This window comes from Poromitra crassiceps (genome assembly GCF_964638095.1).
Source record: "Poromitra crassiceps genome assembly, contig: HAP1_SCAFFOLD_277, whole genome shotgun sequence".
Taxonomy (NCBI): Eukaryota; Metazoa; Chordata; class Actinopteri; order Beryciformes; family Melamphaidae; genus Poromitra; species Poromitra crassiceps.
Window position 1 is genome coordinate 208,238 of NW_028152123.1, and position 16,636 is coordinate 224,873.

General features: G+C 42.7%; 1 protein-coding gene across 1 annotated transcript; it reads left to right on the forward strand.

Annotated features, from left to right (window-relative positions):
- Positions 1–946: 946 nt before the first annotated feature.
- On the forward strand, positions 947–14,617 carry LOC310770955 (class I histocompatibility antigen, F10 alpha chain-like; the record flags this gene model as incomplete). Its single annotated transcript, XM_083663650.1, has 5 exons — positions 947–1,310; positions 7,843–8,121; positions 10,327–10,632; positions 13,181–13,282; positions 14,610–14,617. The coding sequence occupies 5 exons, from the start codon at positions 947–949 to the stop codon at positions 14,615–14,617; spliced, it is 1,059 nt and encodes a 352-aa protein (XP_083519776.1).
- Between the last annotated feature and the right edge of the window lie 2,019 nt (positions 14,618–16,636).

Consider the following 16,636-nt stretch of genomic DNA (forward strand, 5'->3'; position numbering starts at 1 on the left):
ATTACGCATGCATGGCGCAAACTGTGTTAAAGGCAATGCGAGACGGTAATCTGATTACCAGGCCACATCTGTGAATAATTCTGGTCGTTAAACCCGCCCAAATCCCGTTTGCGCTGGCATTTTACAGGCACGGAGGATAGCAAATGACTTAGCACAGCTCCAATTTGCGCCTGTGCCCGGCATTACCCCCGTGTAGCCTACGTTAAGTGCAAGAAAGACTGGACACAAAATGATCTCAAAAGGAGGGGAATGTTTAATGAACAAAAAAAGCAGAATGTGAAATGAATTAATGTGGAAAAAAAACGGAAATAATTGGGTCTTCTTCCTCACCCCCCTCGCCTGCGGGGACCTGCTCTGTGGCCTGCTGCAGGTGGTCCGCCGCCCTCATTCCGGAGCAGTGTGGCGAACGAGCCAAGTCCGCCGGGGCGCTGGCAGAAGGACGACGAGGGGGGGTCTCTCTGCCCTGCTCCAGCCACTAACGCTGGCTTTTAAAGGGGATGGGATAGGCGACTTTGATTGGTTTATTGATGTGAGCCCAGCTGGCACATGGCCACACCTGCAAATAATTGTTGCTTTAGGCATCGGCACCGCCATTTTGCGTCCACGGAGAATAGCAGAGCACTTGGCCACGCCTCCAAATTGCGCTGCGCCATGCGTTAAAAGGCTGCACAAGCGCTAATTAGCGTGTTTGGGAAGATAGGGCTCACAGTGTTTTTGAAGTCATGACTAATGAATTTAAACATTATTACATGACATTTTCCAAAAATGTGATAGTGTTTTGGATTGAAATAAGCTTAATTTGCTGGCAAGTAAATTCTGTCTAAATAAATACTAACCCTTATAAACGTAATGGAAACTGTATATTACTCTTTCCTCAAGATGCAGTTGTTTATTTATTTATTTTCCCATATTTATTGAACAGAAATTGAGATTTTCTGTTGTGCATATGGAATTGAAGAGTGGTCACACATTGTTAGTAAAAAATGAATTAAAAATAGAATTCAGAAACCTGAGCTTCTTACTTTCACTGTTTTGTCCCGCAGTGACTCATACCCTGAAGTATTTCTTCACTGCATCCTCTGGAGTCCCAAACTTCCCAGAGTTTGTGTATGTTGGGTTGGTTGATGAAGTTCAGATGTTTCACTATGACAGCAACACCAAGAGAGCTGTGCCCAAACAGGACTGGATGATCAATGCCACAGCAGATGATCCACACTACTGGGAGGGACAAACTGGGGAGTGTGTGGACACCCAGCAGTTCAACAAAGACAACATTCACCTTGCAAAGCAGCTCTTCAACCAAACTGGAGGTTTGTTTATCTTACCTTATTCTCCTGAAATGTTTTTCCTCCTGGTTTGTTGTAAAGTACCAGAGAAATGTAGCTTACACCACACACACACGCACGCACGCATGCACGCGCGCACACACACACACACACACACACACACACACACACACACACACACACACACACACACACACACACACACACACACACACATTTTAATTTCTTTATTTGGATTTTCAATTAAGGACATAATCACATCAACATCCAAATGTATCTCAGAGTCAAAATGCAATGTAAAGAGGAACATGACCACAACATAAGCACACCAGCAAGCTACAAAACATTTATGGATAGAGGTGACATCATCTTTTCCAAATATGATCGCTGCCTATGATGGCGGACACAGAACAGAATTTAACCAGGTGTTTTGCACTTGTTTTTTTTTGCAGTCCACTGAAGCAAATGTCCATGTATGAATCAAAAGAGCCAAATTGCAAAATAAGAACAGTCTTAGTGGTTTCATTGATCATGACAACATCCGGAGTGAGAGGACTTTATAACACGGTCAAGTGTGCTGTTGTGATTAGATGAAGAAAACCAGTCCATCTGAACAGTTTTGTGTTCATGAAGTTTTGTCAACTGGTCTATGTTGCGGCGCAGTTCTTTAGCAATCAAGTCCACTATACCAGAGGTTCTCAAATGTTTTTCAGCCAAGGACCCCTTACAAGATAGAAAATATACTGGGGACCCCCTCATTCTGATTTGTGATTTTGGGCTAAGCTTAATTGTTTCCATGGTAACGTGCTTGACTTTTAAATTGATAGGTGTGTTAGATTAGAATGTAATCCATGAACCATTTTATATTTAAAGCATAAAATATTTTCGTTGAACTATGAAGCTTTTGCACACGCAAAAAAGTTTTTATTTGTATTTTCTTGAAAACTTTTCGCGGACCCCCTGGCCCCTGGGGGTCCCCGGACTCCCATTTGAGAACCACTGCACTATACGGTCGTGGCGTGCAGTGTATAGTCCTTTAAAAGTGGAGCAACTGTTCATGATGTGTGCGATTGATTCCAACGGATGGTTATTTAGGCAGTCTGGTTCATGTTGTGAGGGGAACCAGAGAGACATATTGTATTTAGTAGGTAGAACTTGAAGCCGGGCTTTTATTGTAAACTTGAGAATTGATTCGTCGATTGTTGCGTCTTGTAATATGGAGTGAGACGCGGTGTGGTCAGCGAATGACAGGCAGGCAAGTTTTCCCTGGAGACGCAGACCAGTCCAGCGCTGCCGCTGGCATGTTTGATAGTACTCAATAATGTCACGTCTGCAGTTTTGGGAGTTCAAAGTTTGCACCGTATTTTCATTGACATTTAGCGTTGCCTGTCACTAACCTCCACCAGACACACACAAGAGACACACACACACACACACACACACACACACACACACACACACACATACACACACACACACACACACACACACACACACACAAACACACACACACACACACACCTGACTGAAACACGCAGTCAGACTCAACACACACATTACGAAGACTGAGACTATACTGGATGCTAGTCTGCTGATACAGCAGCCTGGGTAAATCCAGCCTCCACGTGACCTCTATGTACTATCAGTCACGAAGAAACTTATGCGACAGGCATAGCCTGTGACGTCACGTTGAAGGCTGGGTTTACCCAGGCTACTGATACAGTTTCTCTCTCCATCCAACACAGATTATGAACAGTTTATCTTCACTAGATTAGATTAGAATAACTGGACTGAACGGCCCACAGTGAGTCTCAACATAATAACTCTAATGAACACAGTTAGTCTCTCCATAATAAATCTACTGAACGGCCCACAGTGAGTCTCTCCATAATAACTCTACTGAACGACCCACAGTGAGTCTCTCCATAATAACTCTACTGAACGACACACAGTGAATCTCTCCATAATAACTCTACTGAACACAGTGAGTCTCTCCATAATAACTCTACTGAACGACCCACAGTGAGTCTCTCCATAATAACTCTACTGAACGACCCACAGTGAGTCTCTCCATAATAACTCTACTGAACGACCCACAGTGAGTCTCTCCATAATAACTCTACTGAACGACCCACAGTGAGTCTCTCCATAATAACTCTACTGAACGACACACAGTGAGTCTCTCCATAATAACTCTACTGAACGACCCACAGTGAGTCTCAACATAATAACTCTACTGAACACAGTTAGTCTCTCCATAATAACTATACTGAATGACCCACAGTGAGTCTCTCCATAATAACTCTACTGAACACAGTTACTCTCTCCATAATAACTATACTGAACGACCCACAGTGAGTCTCTCCATAATAACTCTACTGAACACAGTTAGTCTCTCCATAATAACTATACTGAATGACCCACAGTGAGTCTCTCCATAATAACTCTACTGAACAGCCCACAGTGAGTCTCTCCATATCACTCTACTGAACGACCCACAGTGAGTCTCTCCATATAACTCTACTGAACGGTCCACAGTGAGTCTCTCCATAATAACTCTACTGAACAGCCCACAGTGAGTCTCTCCATATAACTCTACTGAACGACCCACAGTGAGTCTCTCTATAATAACTCTACTGAACGACCCACAGTGAGTCTCTCCATATAACTCTACTGAACGACCCACAGTGAGTCTCTCCATAATAACTCTACTGAACAGCCCACAGTGAGTCTCTCCATATACAGTAACTCTACTGAACGACCGACAGTGAGTCTCTCCATAATAACTCTACTGAACGGTCCACAGTGAGTCTCTCCATAATAACTCTACTGAACGACCCACAGTGAGTCTCTCCATAATAACTCTACTGAACAGCCCACAGTGAGTCTCTCTATATAACTCTACTGAACGGCCCACAGTGAGTCTTTCTATAATAACTCTACTGAATGACCCACAGTGAGTCTCTCCATAATAACTCTACTGAATGACCCACAGTGAGCCTCTCTATAATAACTCTACTGAACGACCCACAGTGAGTCTCTCTATAATAACTCTACTGAACGACCCACAGTGAGTCTCTCTATAATAACTCTACTGAACGACCCACAGTGAGTCTCTCTATAATAACTCTATTGAAAAGCCCACAGTGAGTCTCTCTATAATAACTCTACTGAATGACCCACAGTGAGTCTCTCCATATAACTCTACTGAACAGCCCACAGTGAGTCTCTCCATATAACTCTACTGAACGACCCACAGTGAGTCTCTCCATAATAACTCTACTGAACAGCCCACAGTGAGTCTCTCCATATACAGTAACTCTACTGAACGACCGACAGTGAGTCTCTCCATAATAACTCTACTGAACGGTCCACAGTGAGTCTCTCCATAATAACTCTACTGAACGACCCACAGTGAGTCTCTCCATAATAACTCTACTGAACAGCCCACAGTGAGTCTCTCTATATAACTCTACTGAACGGCCCACAGTGAGTCTTTCTATAATAACTCTACTGAATGACCCACAGTGAGTCTCTCCATAATAACTCTACTGAATGGCCCACAGTGAGTCTCTCCATAATAACTCTACTGAATGACCCACAGTGAGCCTCTCTATAATAACTCTACTGAACGACCCACAGTGAGTCTCTCTATAATAACTCTACTGAACGACCCACAGTGAGTCTCTCTATAATAACTCTACTGAACGACCCACAGTGAGTCTCTCTATAATAACTCTACTGAACAGCCCACAGTGAGTCTCTCCATATAACTCTACTGAACGGCCCACAGTGAGTCTCTCCATAATAACTCTACTGAACGACCCACAGTGAGTCTCTCCATAATAACTCTACTGAACGGCCCACAGTGAGTCTCTCCATAATAACTCTACTGAACGACCCACAGTGAGTCTCTCTATAATAACTCTACTGAACGACCCACAGTGAGTCTCTCCATAATAACTCTACTGAACGGCCCACAGTGAGTCTCTCCATAATAACTCTACTGAACGACCCACAGTGAGTCTCTCCAGAATAACTCTACTGAACGACCCACAGTGAGTCTCTCCAGAATAACTCTACTGAACGACCCACAGTGAGTCTCCATAATAACTCTACTGTAGAAACAGGTTGACAACACAGCTGATAGAATAACATGACTGCCTGGTTTCTCAAACTATGGACTGTCAACTGGACACAAGCTGCTTCTGCTGGGTCCCATATGACAGTTAGCATGTTTTAATAAACTGCTGAGAGGACAATATGTTAAATTTCTCATCCAGGTCACATTTTGGACAAGTTTAACACCCAACTACTGTGTCCATCGCATACTAAATATATAGTAGAACTACACATTACATTATATTAACTCTGTTTCCACCCCATAATAAATATATAGTAGAACTACACATTAGATTAACTCTACTACTCTCCATCACATAATCTATCTCCAGCAGAAACACATTAGATGATAACTCTACTGACCACAGTGTGTTGGTCCGTCCCAGTAGGTGGCACCAAGCCAACATCTGCAGGTGGAAATAGTTGTTGGTTGTATGGAATGATTGATGGATGGATGGACCAATCAGGGCAGACAGACTCCCAGTCTCCATAATGCTGCTGCTGCTCTCTGTCTTATTGTGCCCAGTTGTGGTAACACACACTACTGAACAGAATCACTGTCCTGCTGAGCAGGTCTAGTCTAGAGACTAATCCTAGGCTGAAACTCTCCTTCAGTGGAAGCTTCTAGACCAGCCTCAGGACAGTGTGTGTGTGTGTGTGTGTGTGTGTGTGTGTGTGTGTGTGTGTGTGTGTGTGTGTGTGTGTGTGTGTGTGTGTGTGTGTGTGCGTGTGTGTGTGTGTGTGAGTGTGAGCGCGCGTGCGAGCGCATGCATGCGTGTCCTTGTGTGTCTTGTTCTCTGTGGTAAAGAGAGCATAGAGAGCATAGTGTCTCTCTCTGAGATGTCCACACTGTCCACATGATGTTTGGCTGTGAGCACCTTCCATCCAGCCAGTAACAGCAGGAGGTGGAGATCCTCTGTGTTGGTGTCTGTGGATCAGTGTGTCTCTGTGCTAAACATGAGAGATCAACTACTGAAAAAAAATTAAAAAATCTAGTATTATTAGACCTTAGCGCTGCGTTCGACAACGTCGATCACTCAATTCTATTAGACAGGTTAGAAAAATGGGTGGGGCTCTCTGGTATGGCCCTCCAATGGTTTAAAACGTATCTCCAGGACAGAAACTACTTTGTATCCATTGGCAATTACACCTCTGACATAACTCAAATGATATGTGGGGTCCCTCAGGGATCCATCATGGGGCCCGTTCTATTTAATCTGTACATGCTCCCTTTAGCTCTAATTATGCAAAGAAATCATATAGCCTACCATAACTATGCAGATGATACACAACTCTACATACCTCTTTCGTCAGGCGATCATGCTCCCATTGACTCACTCTGTCAGTGCATTGATTAACTTAATGACTGGATGTGTAAAAACTTCCTCCAGCTTAATAAAGACAAAACTGAGGTGATCGTTTTTGGTCCAAAAGAACGATGACTTCAAATTGCAGCCTGCCTCGAGGTTCTTTCCTTGAAGCCAAAGGACCAAGTAAAAAGCCTTGGAGTTACTATCGACTCCGATCTTAATTTCAGCTCACACATTAAGTCGGTCCGAAAATCTGCTTTTTATCATCTTAAAAATATTGCTCGGATTAGGGGCTTCATTTCCAGTCAGGACTTAGAAAAACTAATTCATGCCTTTATTTACAGTAGATTAGACTACTGTAACAGCCTTTTTTCCGGTCTCTCAAATAAAGAACTTATAGGCAACTCCCGCTCATTCAAAATGCTGCTGCTAGGGTCTTAACTAGGACTCGGAGGGCTAATCATATTACCCCTGTTCTTAAATCTCTACACTGGCTCCCTGTAGGTTACAGAATTAAATTTAAAATCCTTTCCCACAATACATAGCAGATCTCCTCCCTCGCTATGAACCAACTAGACCTCTCAGGTCAGCTGGGTCCGGCTTAAAAGCTGTCCCAAGGATCCACTCGAACCAGGGCAGGGCCGCCTTTACACACTGTGCCGCTGTTAGCTGGAACAACCTGCCTGAGGCCCTCAGATTTTCCCCAACACTTTATTTTTAAAAATGGTCTAAAAACTTTTCTGTTTAGCACCGCGTTTAACTGTTGAAATGTCTATTTATCCTATTATTTTCCTGTATTGACCAAACGTGTAGCATCTTACTGCTTTTTCGCTTTTAATTGTCTTTATCTTCTTTTATTCTCTTATGTCTGTAATGTCTTGTGAAGCACTTTGAATTGCTTTATGTATGAAATGTGCTATATAAATAAAATTGACTTGACTTGACTTGACTGATAGTCGACTGCTCTCTCTCTCTCTCTGTCTGTCTGTGTGTGTGTGTGTGTGTGTGTGTGTGTGTGTGTGTGTGTGTGTCTCTCCCTCTCTCTCTCTCTCTCTCTCTCTCTCTCTCTCTCTCTCTCTCTCTCTCTCTCTCTCTCTCTCTCTCTCTCTCTCTCTCTCTCTCAGGTGTCCATATTAGCCAGGTCATGTATGGCTGTGAATGGGATGATGAGACAGGAGAAGTTAATGGTTTTCATCAGCAAGGTTATGATGGAGAAGACTTCATAGTATTGGACATGAAGACACTGACATGGATCGCTCCAGTACAACAGGCTGTTATGACCAAAGAGAGGTGGAATAATGACAAAGCTTTGATGGCACAAAAGAAGCACTACCTCACCACAGAGTGTATTGATTGGCTGAAGAAGTATGTGTCCTATGGGAAGAGCACTCTGCAGAGAACAGGTAGAGTCACATGACCTGATGTAGTGTTCATCTGTATCTTCTCTTTCTAGAGTTTACACACACACTTGTTTTTTGTCATTCTGTCCCTCCCTGTCCCTGCCCAATGGCTCAAACACGATTTTGATTTTGATTTTAATATTGTTGCCTGGCTGGTGTATTTTTTTTTTTTTTTTTTTACAAACTTTATTTAAGTTTTTAAAGTATGTAAGACATATTATATTGAATATTGAATATGTAATTAACATACTTAAAACCCCAATACCCTCCCCCAGCCACATCTTCCCATCCAGGGTCATACAAACAAACAAACAAACAAATACAGTCAAAGAAAGAAAAAAAAATAGTTGCTAGCTTTGTCATTAACGTTTGATGAAACCTGGTCTATTTTTATTAGTCACTTTGAAAGTATATCCTTTGACTGAATATTATCTAACTGTCATATATATAAAAAAAATATTTTGATCCATGCACAGTATATCTGACCTTCTCCAATTTCGACATTGACATCACTTCCTGAGTCCATTGCTTAAAGGACGGTGTTTTTTTTGCCTTCCAATTAAACAAAATGAGTCGGCGGGCCAGAAGAGAGGCAAATGCAATTGCATTTCTTTGGTGACCTCGGAGGCTCTCTTCTGGTTGGACTACACCAAAGATGGCAGTGAGGGGATTAGGACTCAGTGTTGTGTTAGTTAGAGATGAAAAACACTCAAAAATGTTGGACCAAAAGTTGCTCAGAGATTGGCAGGACCAGAACATATGCCCTAGAGAGGCCGGGGCATGGTGGCACCTCAGGCATTCCGGGCTGACAGATGGATATATTTTGGATAATCTATCATTAGAGAAATGCAAACGATGAAATATTTTAAATTGTATTAGATTAAGTCTCACACAGAAGGATGAAGAATGAATTTGTGAAATAATGGTGTCTCATAGTTCTTCTGAGAATTTCTCTCCTATGTCCAGTTCCCAAGCAGCCCTTGTATTGTCCCATGTCCCATATTCTGCATCATATTGTACACTTTGGAAATAAGTCCCTTACTAAACGGATAGAGATTTAGAATATGATATGTTGGATCTTTCTGGGGGGGATTGGGATAGGATGGAAAATGTTTGGAAGCGGGGCTGGTGGACTTTTTAACCAACCGCTCTCAGAGGGTCAGAGTAAACGGGTCCTCTCTGGCCTCCTTGAATCTTCAGCGGGGTCACCACAGGGATGTGTGCTCTCTTCCCTGCTGTTCATTTTATATATCAATTATTGTATGAGTCGTCACGGGTCTAGATTTATTTTAAAATTTGCTGATGATTCTGTTGTGCTGAGCCTTTTAGATAATGACTGGCCCAGTTGTCAATTAATTTGTAGATTGGTGCAATTAATCCTTTCTCAAACCCCCCCCCCCCCCCCCCCCCCCCACCTAGCCTCATCAATGATGAGCCAGTAGAGGTGGTTAAGCAGTAGGCTAGAAGTATCTGGGGGTAATCTTAGATGATGAGCTTAGCTTTGAGCCCGATGTGAAGGCAATTATGAAAAAAGCTAACAAACGTCTCTTCTTTTTAAGGAAGCTCCGCAGCTTTAAAGTGCAGAAGTCTTTTATGAAAATGTTTTAATCATCATGTATTGAGTCTGTTCTTACTTTTGCTCTCATTTGCTGGTTCGGCAACCTCAATCAGAGAGAGGAGAACGTGCTAAACAGAGTTAAAAACACTAAAATCACTGGCACTGACCTAAATGCTCTCAGTCACATTTATCACAAAGCGTGACCAAGAAAGCTCAGGACATTCTTCAGGAGCCCCTGCATCCTCTTTTCGATGAATTCTGCCTCCTCCCCTCGGGGCGCAGGTTCAGCCTCCCCAAATGTGGCAGTAATAGATTCCGACGTTCTTTTATTCCTGAGGTGATCCAGAGACTGAATATGTAGACTATTGTGTAGTTTTAGATTATGTGGATCATGCAGATTGTAGTTGTATGTAACCCCCCCCCTCCCTTCCTTCTCTCTCAGCACACATTTGAAGATGTCTCATGCTGTCTATGTTGTTATGTGTCTTAATGTTTTCTAATGAACTGCTTGCTGTGAATCAAATTGCCCCATCTGAGGACAATAAAGATTTTTTCTACTTTTCTACTTTCTACTCTCTCTCTCTGTGTGTGTGTGTGTGTGTGTGTGTGTGTGTGTGTGTGTGTGTCTGTCTCTCTCTCTCTCTCTCCAGTTCTTCCCTCGATCTCTCTCCTCCAGAAGTCTCCCTCCTCTCCAGTCACCTGCCACGCTACAGGATTCCACCCTGACAGAGTCATGTTGTTCTGGGCCAGAGATGGAGAGGAGCTTCAGGATCTTCAGGATAAGGGAGAGATCCTCCCCAACCACGATGGAACCTTCCAGACCAGCGTTCAGCTGAACATTTCATCAGTCAAAGCTGAAGACTGGGGGAAGTACGAGTGTGTGTTTCAGATCTATGGTGTCAAGGACGACATCATCACCAAACTGGACCCAGCAGTGATCAAGACCAACAACCCGGGTAAGAGCTTATGGCAGAGGAGAGACACTCATATAGTTTACTTCGGTAACCCTTTATTTTACAGGTACCCTAGTTACATATGAACTATTTGTAATTACACATGAACACCAAATGTAATTACACAGTAATTACCAATAGTTATAAATGATGTTCATATGTAGTTACATTGTAACAGACCTGTAAAATGGAGTGAGTCTGTTCAACTGTAGTTCATATGTAGTTACATTGTAACGGACCTGTAAAGTGGAGTGAGTCTATTCAACTGTAGTTCATATGTAGTTACATTGTAACGGACCTGTAAAGTGGAGTGAGTCTATTCAACTGTAGTTCATATGTAGTTACATGGTACCGGACCTGTAAAGTGGAGTGAGTCTATTTAACTGTAGTTACATGGTACCGGACCTGTAAAGAAGCTCTGGCCTGGGACAGAGATTGCTAAAAGCCAGTGGGGGATTCGAACCACTGAACTTCAGATTGCAAAGCAGGCGGCTTTAACCACTCAGCCACGAGGGCTTTCCAACTTTCTTAGTGGAGTTTGAGAGCATAACTGTATGTCAGTCAGATGTAGTTGTCACTTCCTAGCTTTGTTATTATAAGCATAGACTTGGGGGAAAATGTTGATACTTTGTTAGTTGTAGCTTGAAAGACAGGCAATATTGATTAATGTGAATGCATTTCTGCAGTGTGACTGTGCCCGACTTTGGGGAGAGATGATCCGGGGGTCTGCTGACCAAAGGGGTCTTTGAGGGGCTTCGACTGGGTCCCCAACAAATTGAGAAATTGGGAAATTGATGGGGAAATGACTCATTTACAATAAGCTAACAATTAGAATGTAGAAGAATGGCTATTTTGATTATAGTTTCACTGTTACCTCTATATCTACAATACTTATATACTATATATATATATATATATATATATATACAATACTTATTATAATTTTTGTATTGGAATTCTGGACAAAATCATACCTACAACTAAATAAAGTATCAATATTTTCCCCCAAGTCTCTGTGTATAATAACAAAGCTATGAAGTGACAGCAACTACATCTGACTGACATACAGTTATCCTCTTAAACTCCACCATGAAGTTTGGAAAGCCCTCGTGGCTGAGTGGTTAAAGCCGCTTGCTTTGCAATCAGAAGTTCAGTGGTTCGAATCCACCACTGGGTTTTAGCAATCTCTGTCCCAGCCCAGAGCTTCTTTACAGGTCCGGTACCATGTAACTACATATGACCCACAGTTGAAAAGACTCACTCCACTTTACAGGTCCGGTACCATGTAACTACATATGAACTACAGTTGAACAGACTCACTCCACTTTACAGGTCCGGTACCATGTAACTACATATGAACTACAGTTGAACAGTCTCACTCCACTTTACAGGTCCGGTACCATGTAACTACATATGAACTACAGTTGAATGGTCTCACTCCACTTTACAGGTCTGTTACAATGTAACTACATATGAACTACAGTTGAACAGACTCACTTCATTTTACAGGTCTGTTACAATGTAACTACATATGAACTACAGTTGAACAGACTCACTCCATTTTACAGGCCTGTTACAATGTAACTACATATGAACTACAGTTGAACAGACTCACTCCATTTTACAGGTCTGTTACAATGTAACTACATATGAACGTAATTTATAACTATTGGTAATTACTGTGTAATTACATTTGGTGTTCATGTGTAATTACAAATAGTTCATATGTAACTAGGGTACCTGTAAAATAAAGGGTTACCGAAACTTTGTTAAATTATTTTATATAGACTCCGCCAAGTTCCAGCCTATGTTTTCTCATGTGATGGGCTGAGCCTTAAATCCAACTTTAAAACAATCTACCTATACAGTCATATCACTGTCATATCACTTGGAAGTGGATCCGATTTATACTCGTCCCAGGATCATTGTTCAGATAATGTGACCTTGACAGGGTTTCTGTAGATTCTTTAAAGGCCTGAAAAACTCTACAAATAAATGATTTAAACTTAAACCCTTAGAAAGTATTAAAATGTCCTAAATGCAGTATGCTTTTCCACGATGCAGTGACTGTCTGTCCAACCTTACACTGATACAGAATAAGGCTAACAGTATTATATGCAATATGTTGTTTCCCCCCATTGTGTCTACCTTATTAACTTTGCTTATAAACAACTTTGCTGACATTTAATTTCCTGTTGTCCTTTTCCTGACACTGTCCCTTTATAGCATCATAACTGTTTTTATGTTTAGTTGGAAAAAGGCTGTTTTGCAGCTTTGTTTCTCTATTTTGGTTTATAAATTGGTCTAAAATTCACCCTGTATTACAAATGTCTTCTGAAACCTGCAGATACCTTCATAATCATAACAGCTAAACTAATACAGATGAGATGATACTGTAATACAGTAACTCAGCTGTACCTCAGGTCCATCTTCATAGACAGCAGCAAACCAACATCAGCTTCATCATGTGCAGGCCCTTTCTTTCATTGATTTAATAATTGTATTTATTCATTCATTCATTCATTCATTTACTTATTTATTTTCTCAACAGTGCCTGGTGATGTGACCATCCCCATCATTGTTGTGGTGGCTGTTCTTGCTGCCATCATCATTTCTGCTATTGGAGTCATCACACTTTACAAAAAGAAGAAAGGTGAGGATGTTTTGACATTTACTTAGGCGTTAAGTTGATGCTGTTATACAGAGTGGCTTACACTGAGTGCAAGAGTAGAACAAGCTCAAATTCACTCAGCAAAATGACAATCAACCAACAGTAAGCAGTGTCAGGCTGAGAGACACAGTCCCCAACGATAGCACTGTGAGCATCAGCATGGTCAGGTAAGAGAGAGGAAGTCAGAGAGCTAAACACAAAGGTTAAAGATCATGAGCATGGTCAGGTAAGAGACAGGAAGTCAGAGCTAAACACAAAGGTTAAAGGTCATCAACATGGTCAGGTAAGAGACAGGAAGTCAGAGCTAAACACAAAGGTTAAAGGTCATCAGCATGGTCAGGTAAGAGACATGAAGTCAGAGCTAAACACAAAGGTTAAAGGTCATCAACATGGTCAGGTAAGAGACAGGAAGTCAGAGAGCTAAACACAAAGGTTAAAGGTCATCAGCATGGTCAGGTAAGAGACAGGAAGTCAGAGCTAAAGACAAAGGTTAAAGGTCATCAACATGGTCAGGTAAGAGACAGGAAGTCAGAGCTAAACACAAAGGTTAAAGGTCATCAACATGGTCAGGTAAGAGACAGGAAGTCAGAGCTAAACACAAAGGTTAAAGGTCATCAGCATGGTCAGGTAAGAGACAGGACGTCAGAGCTAAACACAAAGGTTAAATGTCAGGCGGGGGGGGGGGGTATCTGGCACTTACAACTTTGACAACTTGAGTAAATTTGTCTTTTGTCTTTTTGTTTTTACTTGATGTTCATCTGATGTGACTTGCACTCTATATATCAGTGATAACTTGTACATTAAATACTTGGCGACCTCGATGCATTTTATACCGTTGAGAAAGCTTTCCAGATATTTGGTTTCCAGTAGTGTAGCGGTAGATTCCCTGCCTCAACAGGAGGATCACAGGTTCGCACCCCTGTGTTACATCCGGCTTGGTTGGGTCTGCGGTTGGGAAGCCGGATTAAAAGGGTATGTGTCCTGGTCGGTTCAGTTATAACAGTCAGTGTGTTTCTGACCTTACAGCTTCTGCAAACAACTCCGACCTCTCTCAGCAACTGAATCCAGTCGCCTCAAATGGATGAAGTTACACCCAGTAAGTTATTTTCAGAGACAAAATGGTGATATCTGCACTATTCACATCTGAACTGAATGAACCATGTTGACTTAAATTATGTGCAAGGGAACATTATTTGGACATTATGATTTTATCAATTCACTCTAAAGGGCTCTATCTTGGTATAGGCGCTATCCGCTTTTAGTGCTTTGATCACCTGTTTGCCCCTGCCTTGTACTATCTTCTCTGCAGGACGATAGCAGTCCGCCATGCGCAAGTGTCCAGGTGTTATGCTGAGTTTTGCACCCCCGCCGCCAAACGCATCCCCACCTCACGGGAGCATATTGTAATGATTTATACAGAAAGGTATTTGTTTAAAAATTATATAATTGTTTGGTCGTGACCTCCCTGTTTTTAAGTTAAAACAGCCCCAACATATGTTAAGGATGCAATACTCGCAGGGGAGCGTAACTCATCACAACAACGGGTGCAAGTGCAGATTGGAGGCGTGCCAAATCACTTATGCGCAAACAGGATTTGGGCTGTGTTAACCACCAGAATTATTGGCACAGATGGTTTGGGAAACTTACAATATTTTCTACGGGTCTCTCATGATTGAAACATCTACATTTATAAACTATTTGATAATAAAATCAAAACAAATTATGGTCATTTTTAAAGCATATAGGTAAATTAAGTCATCATTGGTTTACAAATCCACAATAGACAATAGAATATCTTAATGATCAACTTCAGGTAATGATGATGTGTAGACTATGGGCCCCATTTTTCATTAGCGCCCATTTTACGCTGGAATAGCGCAGCGCAAAGCCCTAATTGTGGGCGTGTCGGCCCGCTGCGCTTCGCGTCATCTCGGCGCAAACCTCCATAGGCGTGTTTATGCCCAAAACAGTATTCACACGTGTGTGATCACTCCCCTTAAAAGCCACAGCGTCACCGCTATCACGTCTGTGACACCAGCTTCTTTCTTGCTGAGTGCAAGCAGAGGGATAGAGTGAGAGAGAGAGAGAGAAAAGAGAGAGAGGGGGAGAGAATGAGAGAGGGAAAGAATTGGAGGATGAACCAGCTCGGATTCGTAATGAAAATTGATGCTGATGGAATGATCCATTTGAAACACACCAAACGGCCGTTAACGCAGTGAATATCCCCATGTCCCAAAGCGTGGCTTACTGTAATTAGTCGTTTCGTTCATATAGGCTATAACATACACATTTGAAAATATTAATTTCTTTAATAGGGTAGGGATGTGTGAGATTTTAATTCTAGCCTATTTCAATAGGCTATACCAGAATTGTCCACTTGGGTTAAGCTATTGTTGCATGGTCCAATTGCAGGGAGAGAGGTTACTGTATAGCCTACTGGCCGGTGTTGTGCCAAAAAGTGATTTGCTGCCAGAAACTGATTTCGGTCCGCGCGGCCGCGTACAGCACTGCCTACCCACCCTGTGAGCCCCATGACCAGCCCCAGACACCCAGTGCACCGACTCACCCCCAACACCCAGCCTGCCTACCCGGCCCAGCTCCCACCTTCTCCGGGGAGACCCCCCTCCAGGACCCGGCACACTAGCCGAACCTGCGCACCCCACACTTAAGCACCCCTCCCCGGGCTACACACAGACTCCTGCCCCACCAGACCCCCCACAGAATTCAAAACGCAAATCACTTTTTGGCACAAAACCATCACAAACGAATTATCATTTTTAAATCAAGGTGTGTTATTTCTGCAGTGTAGGCTATAGTTGAAAATAAACGTGGCATTCTGAGGAGGGAAGTGTGTGTCCGCGCGCGAGGTGTTGGAGAGACAGTGACATCGTGCCATGCGTAATGTATCCAAGCGAGGATTTCCTGCACTGCGCGGAGAATACTGTCTGCGCTCAGGCGTACGCCTGCGCTAAGAGCTGCTATTTGGTGGCGTTAAAATAGAGAGCACCCAAGGCCATTTTTTCTAACACATTGCGCTGGAACGCCTATTTTGGCACGGGCAACGCCCAAACCTCTGTTTACGCTCGGAGCATAGCGACGGTATCTTCGCCAGAGCTCAAAATGACACTTGCGGGAGGCAGATGATAGGATAAGAGGCGCACGGACACGCCTGTAACGCGCCTACACATGTGTCTGTGCTTAGATGCCAGCGCAAAACTGGATGGTGAAGGCAGATAATAGCTTAAGACGCAGAGAAGACGCCCTAAGAGGCGTGCAAACGGCAGCGCAAACAATAGCGCCGTACGAAGATAGGGCCCTATGTGTTGCTGAAGTATT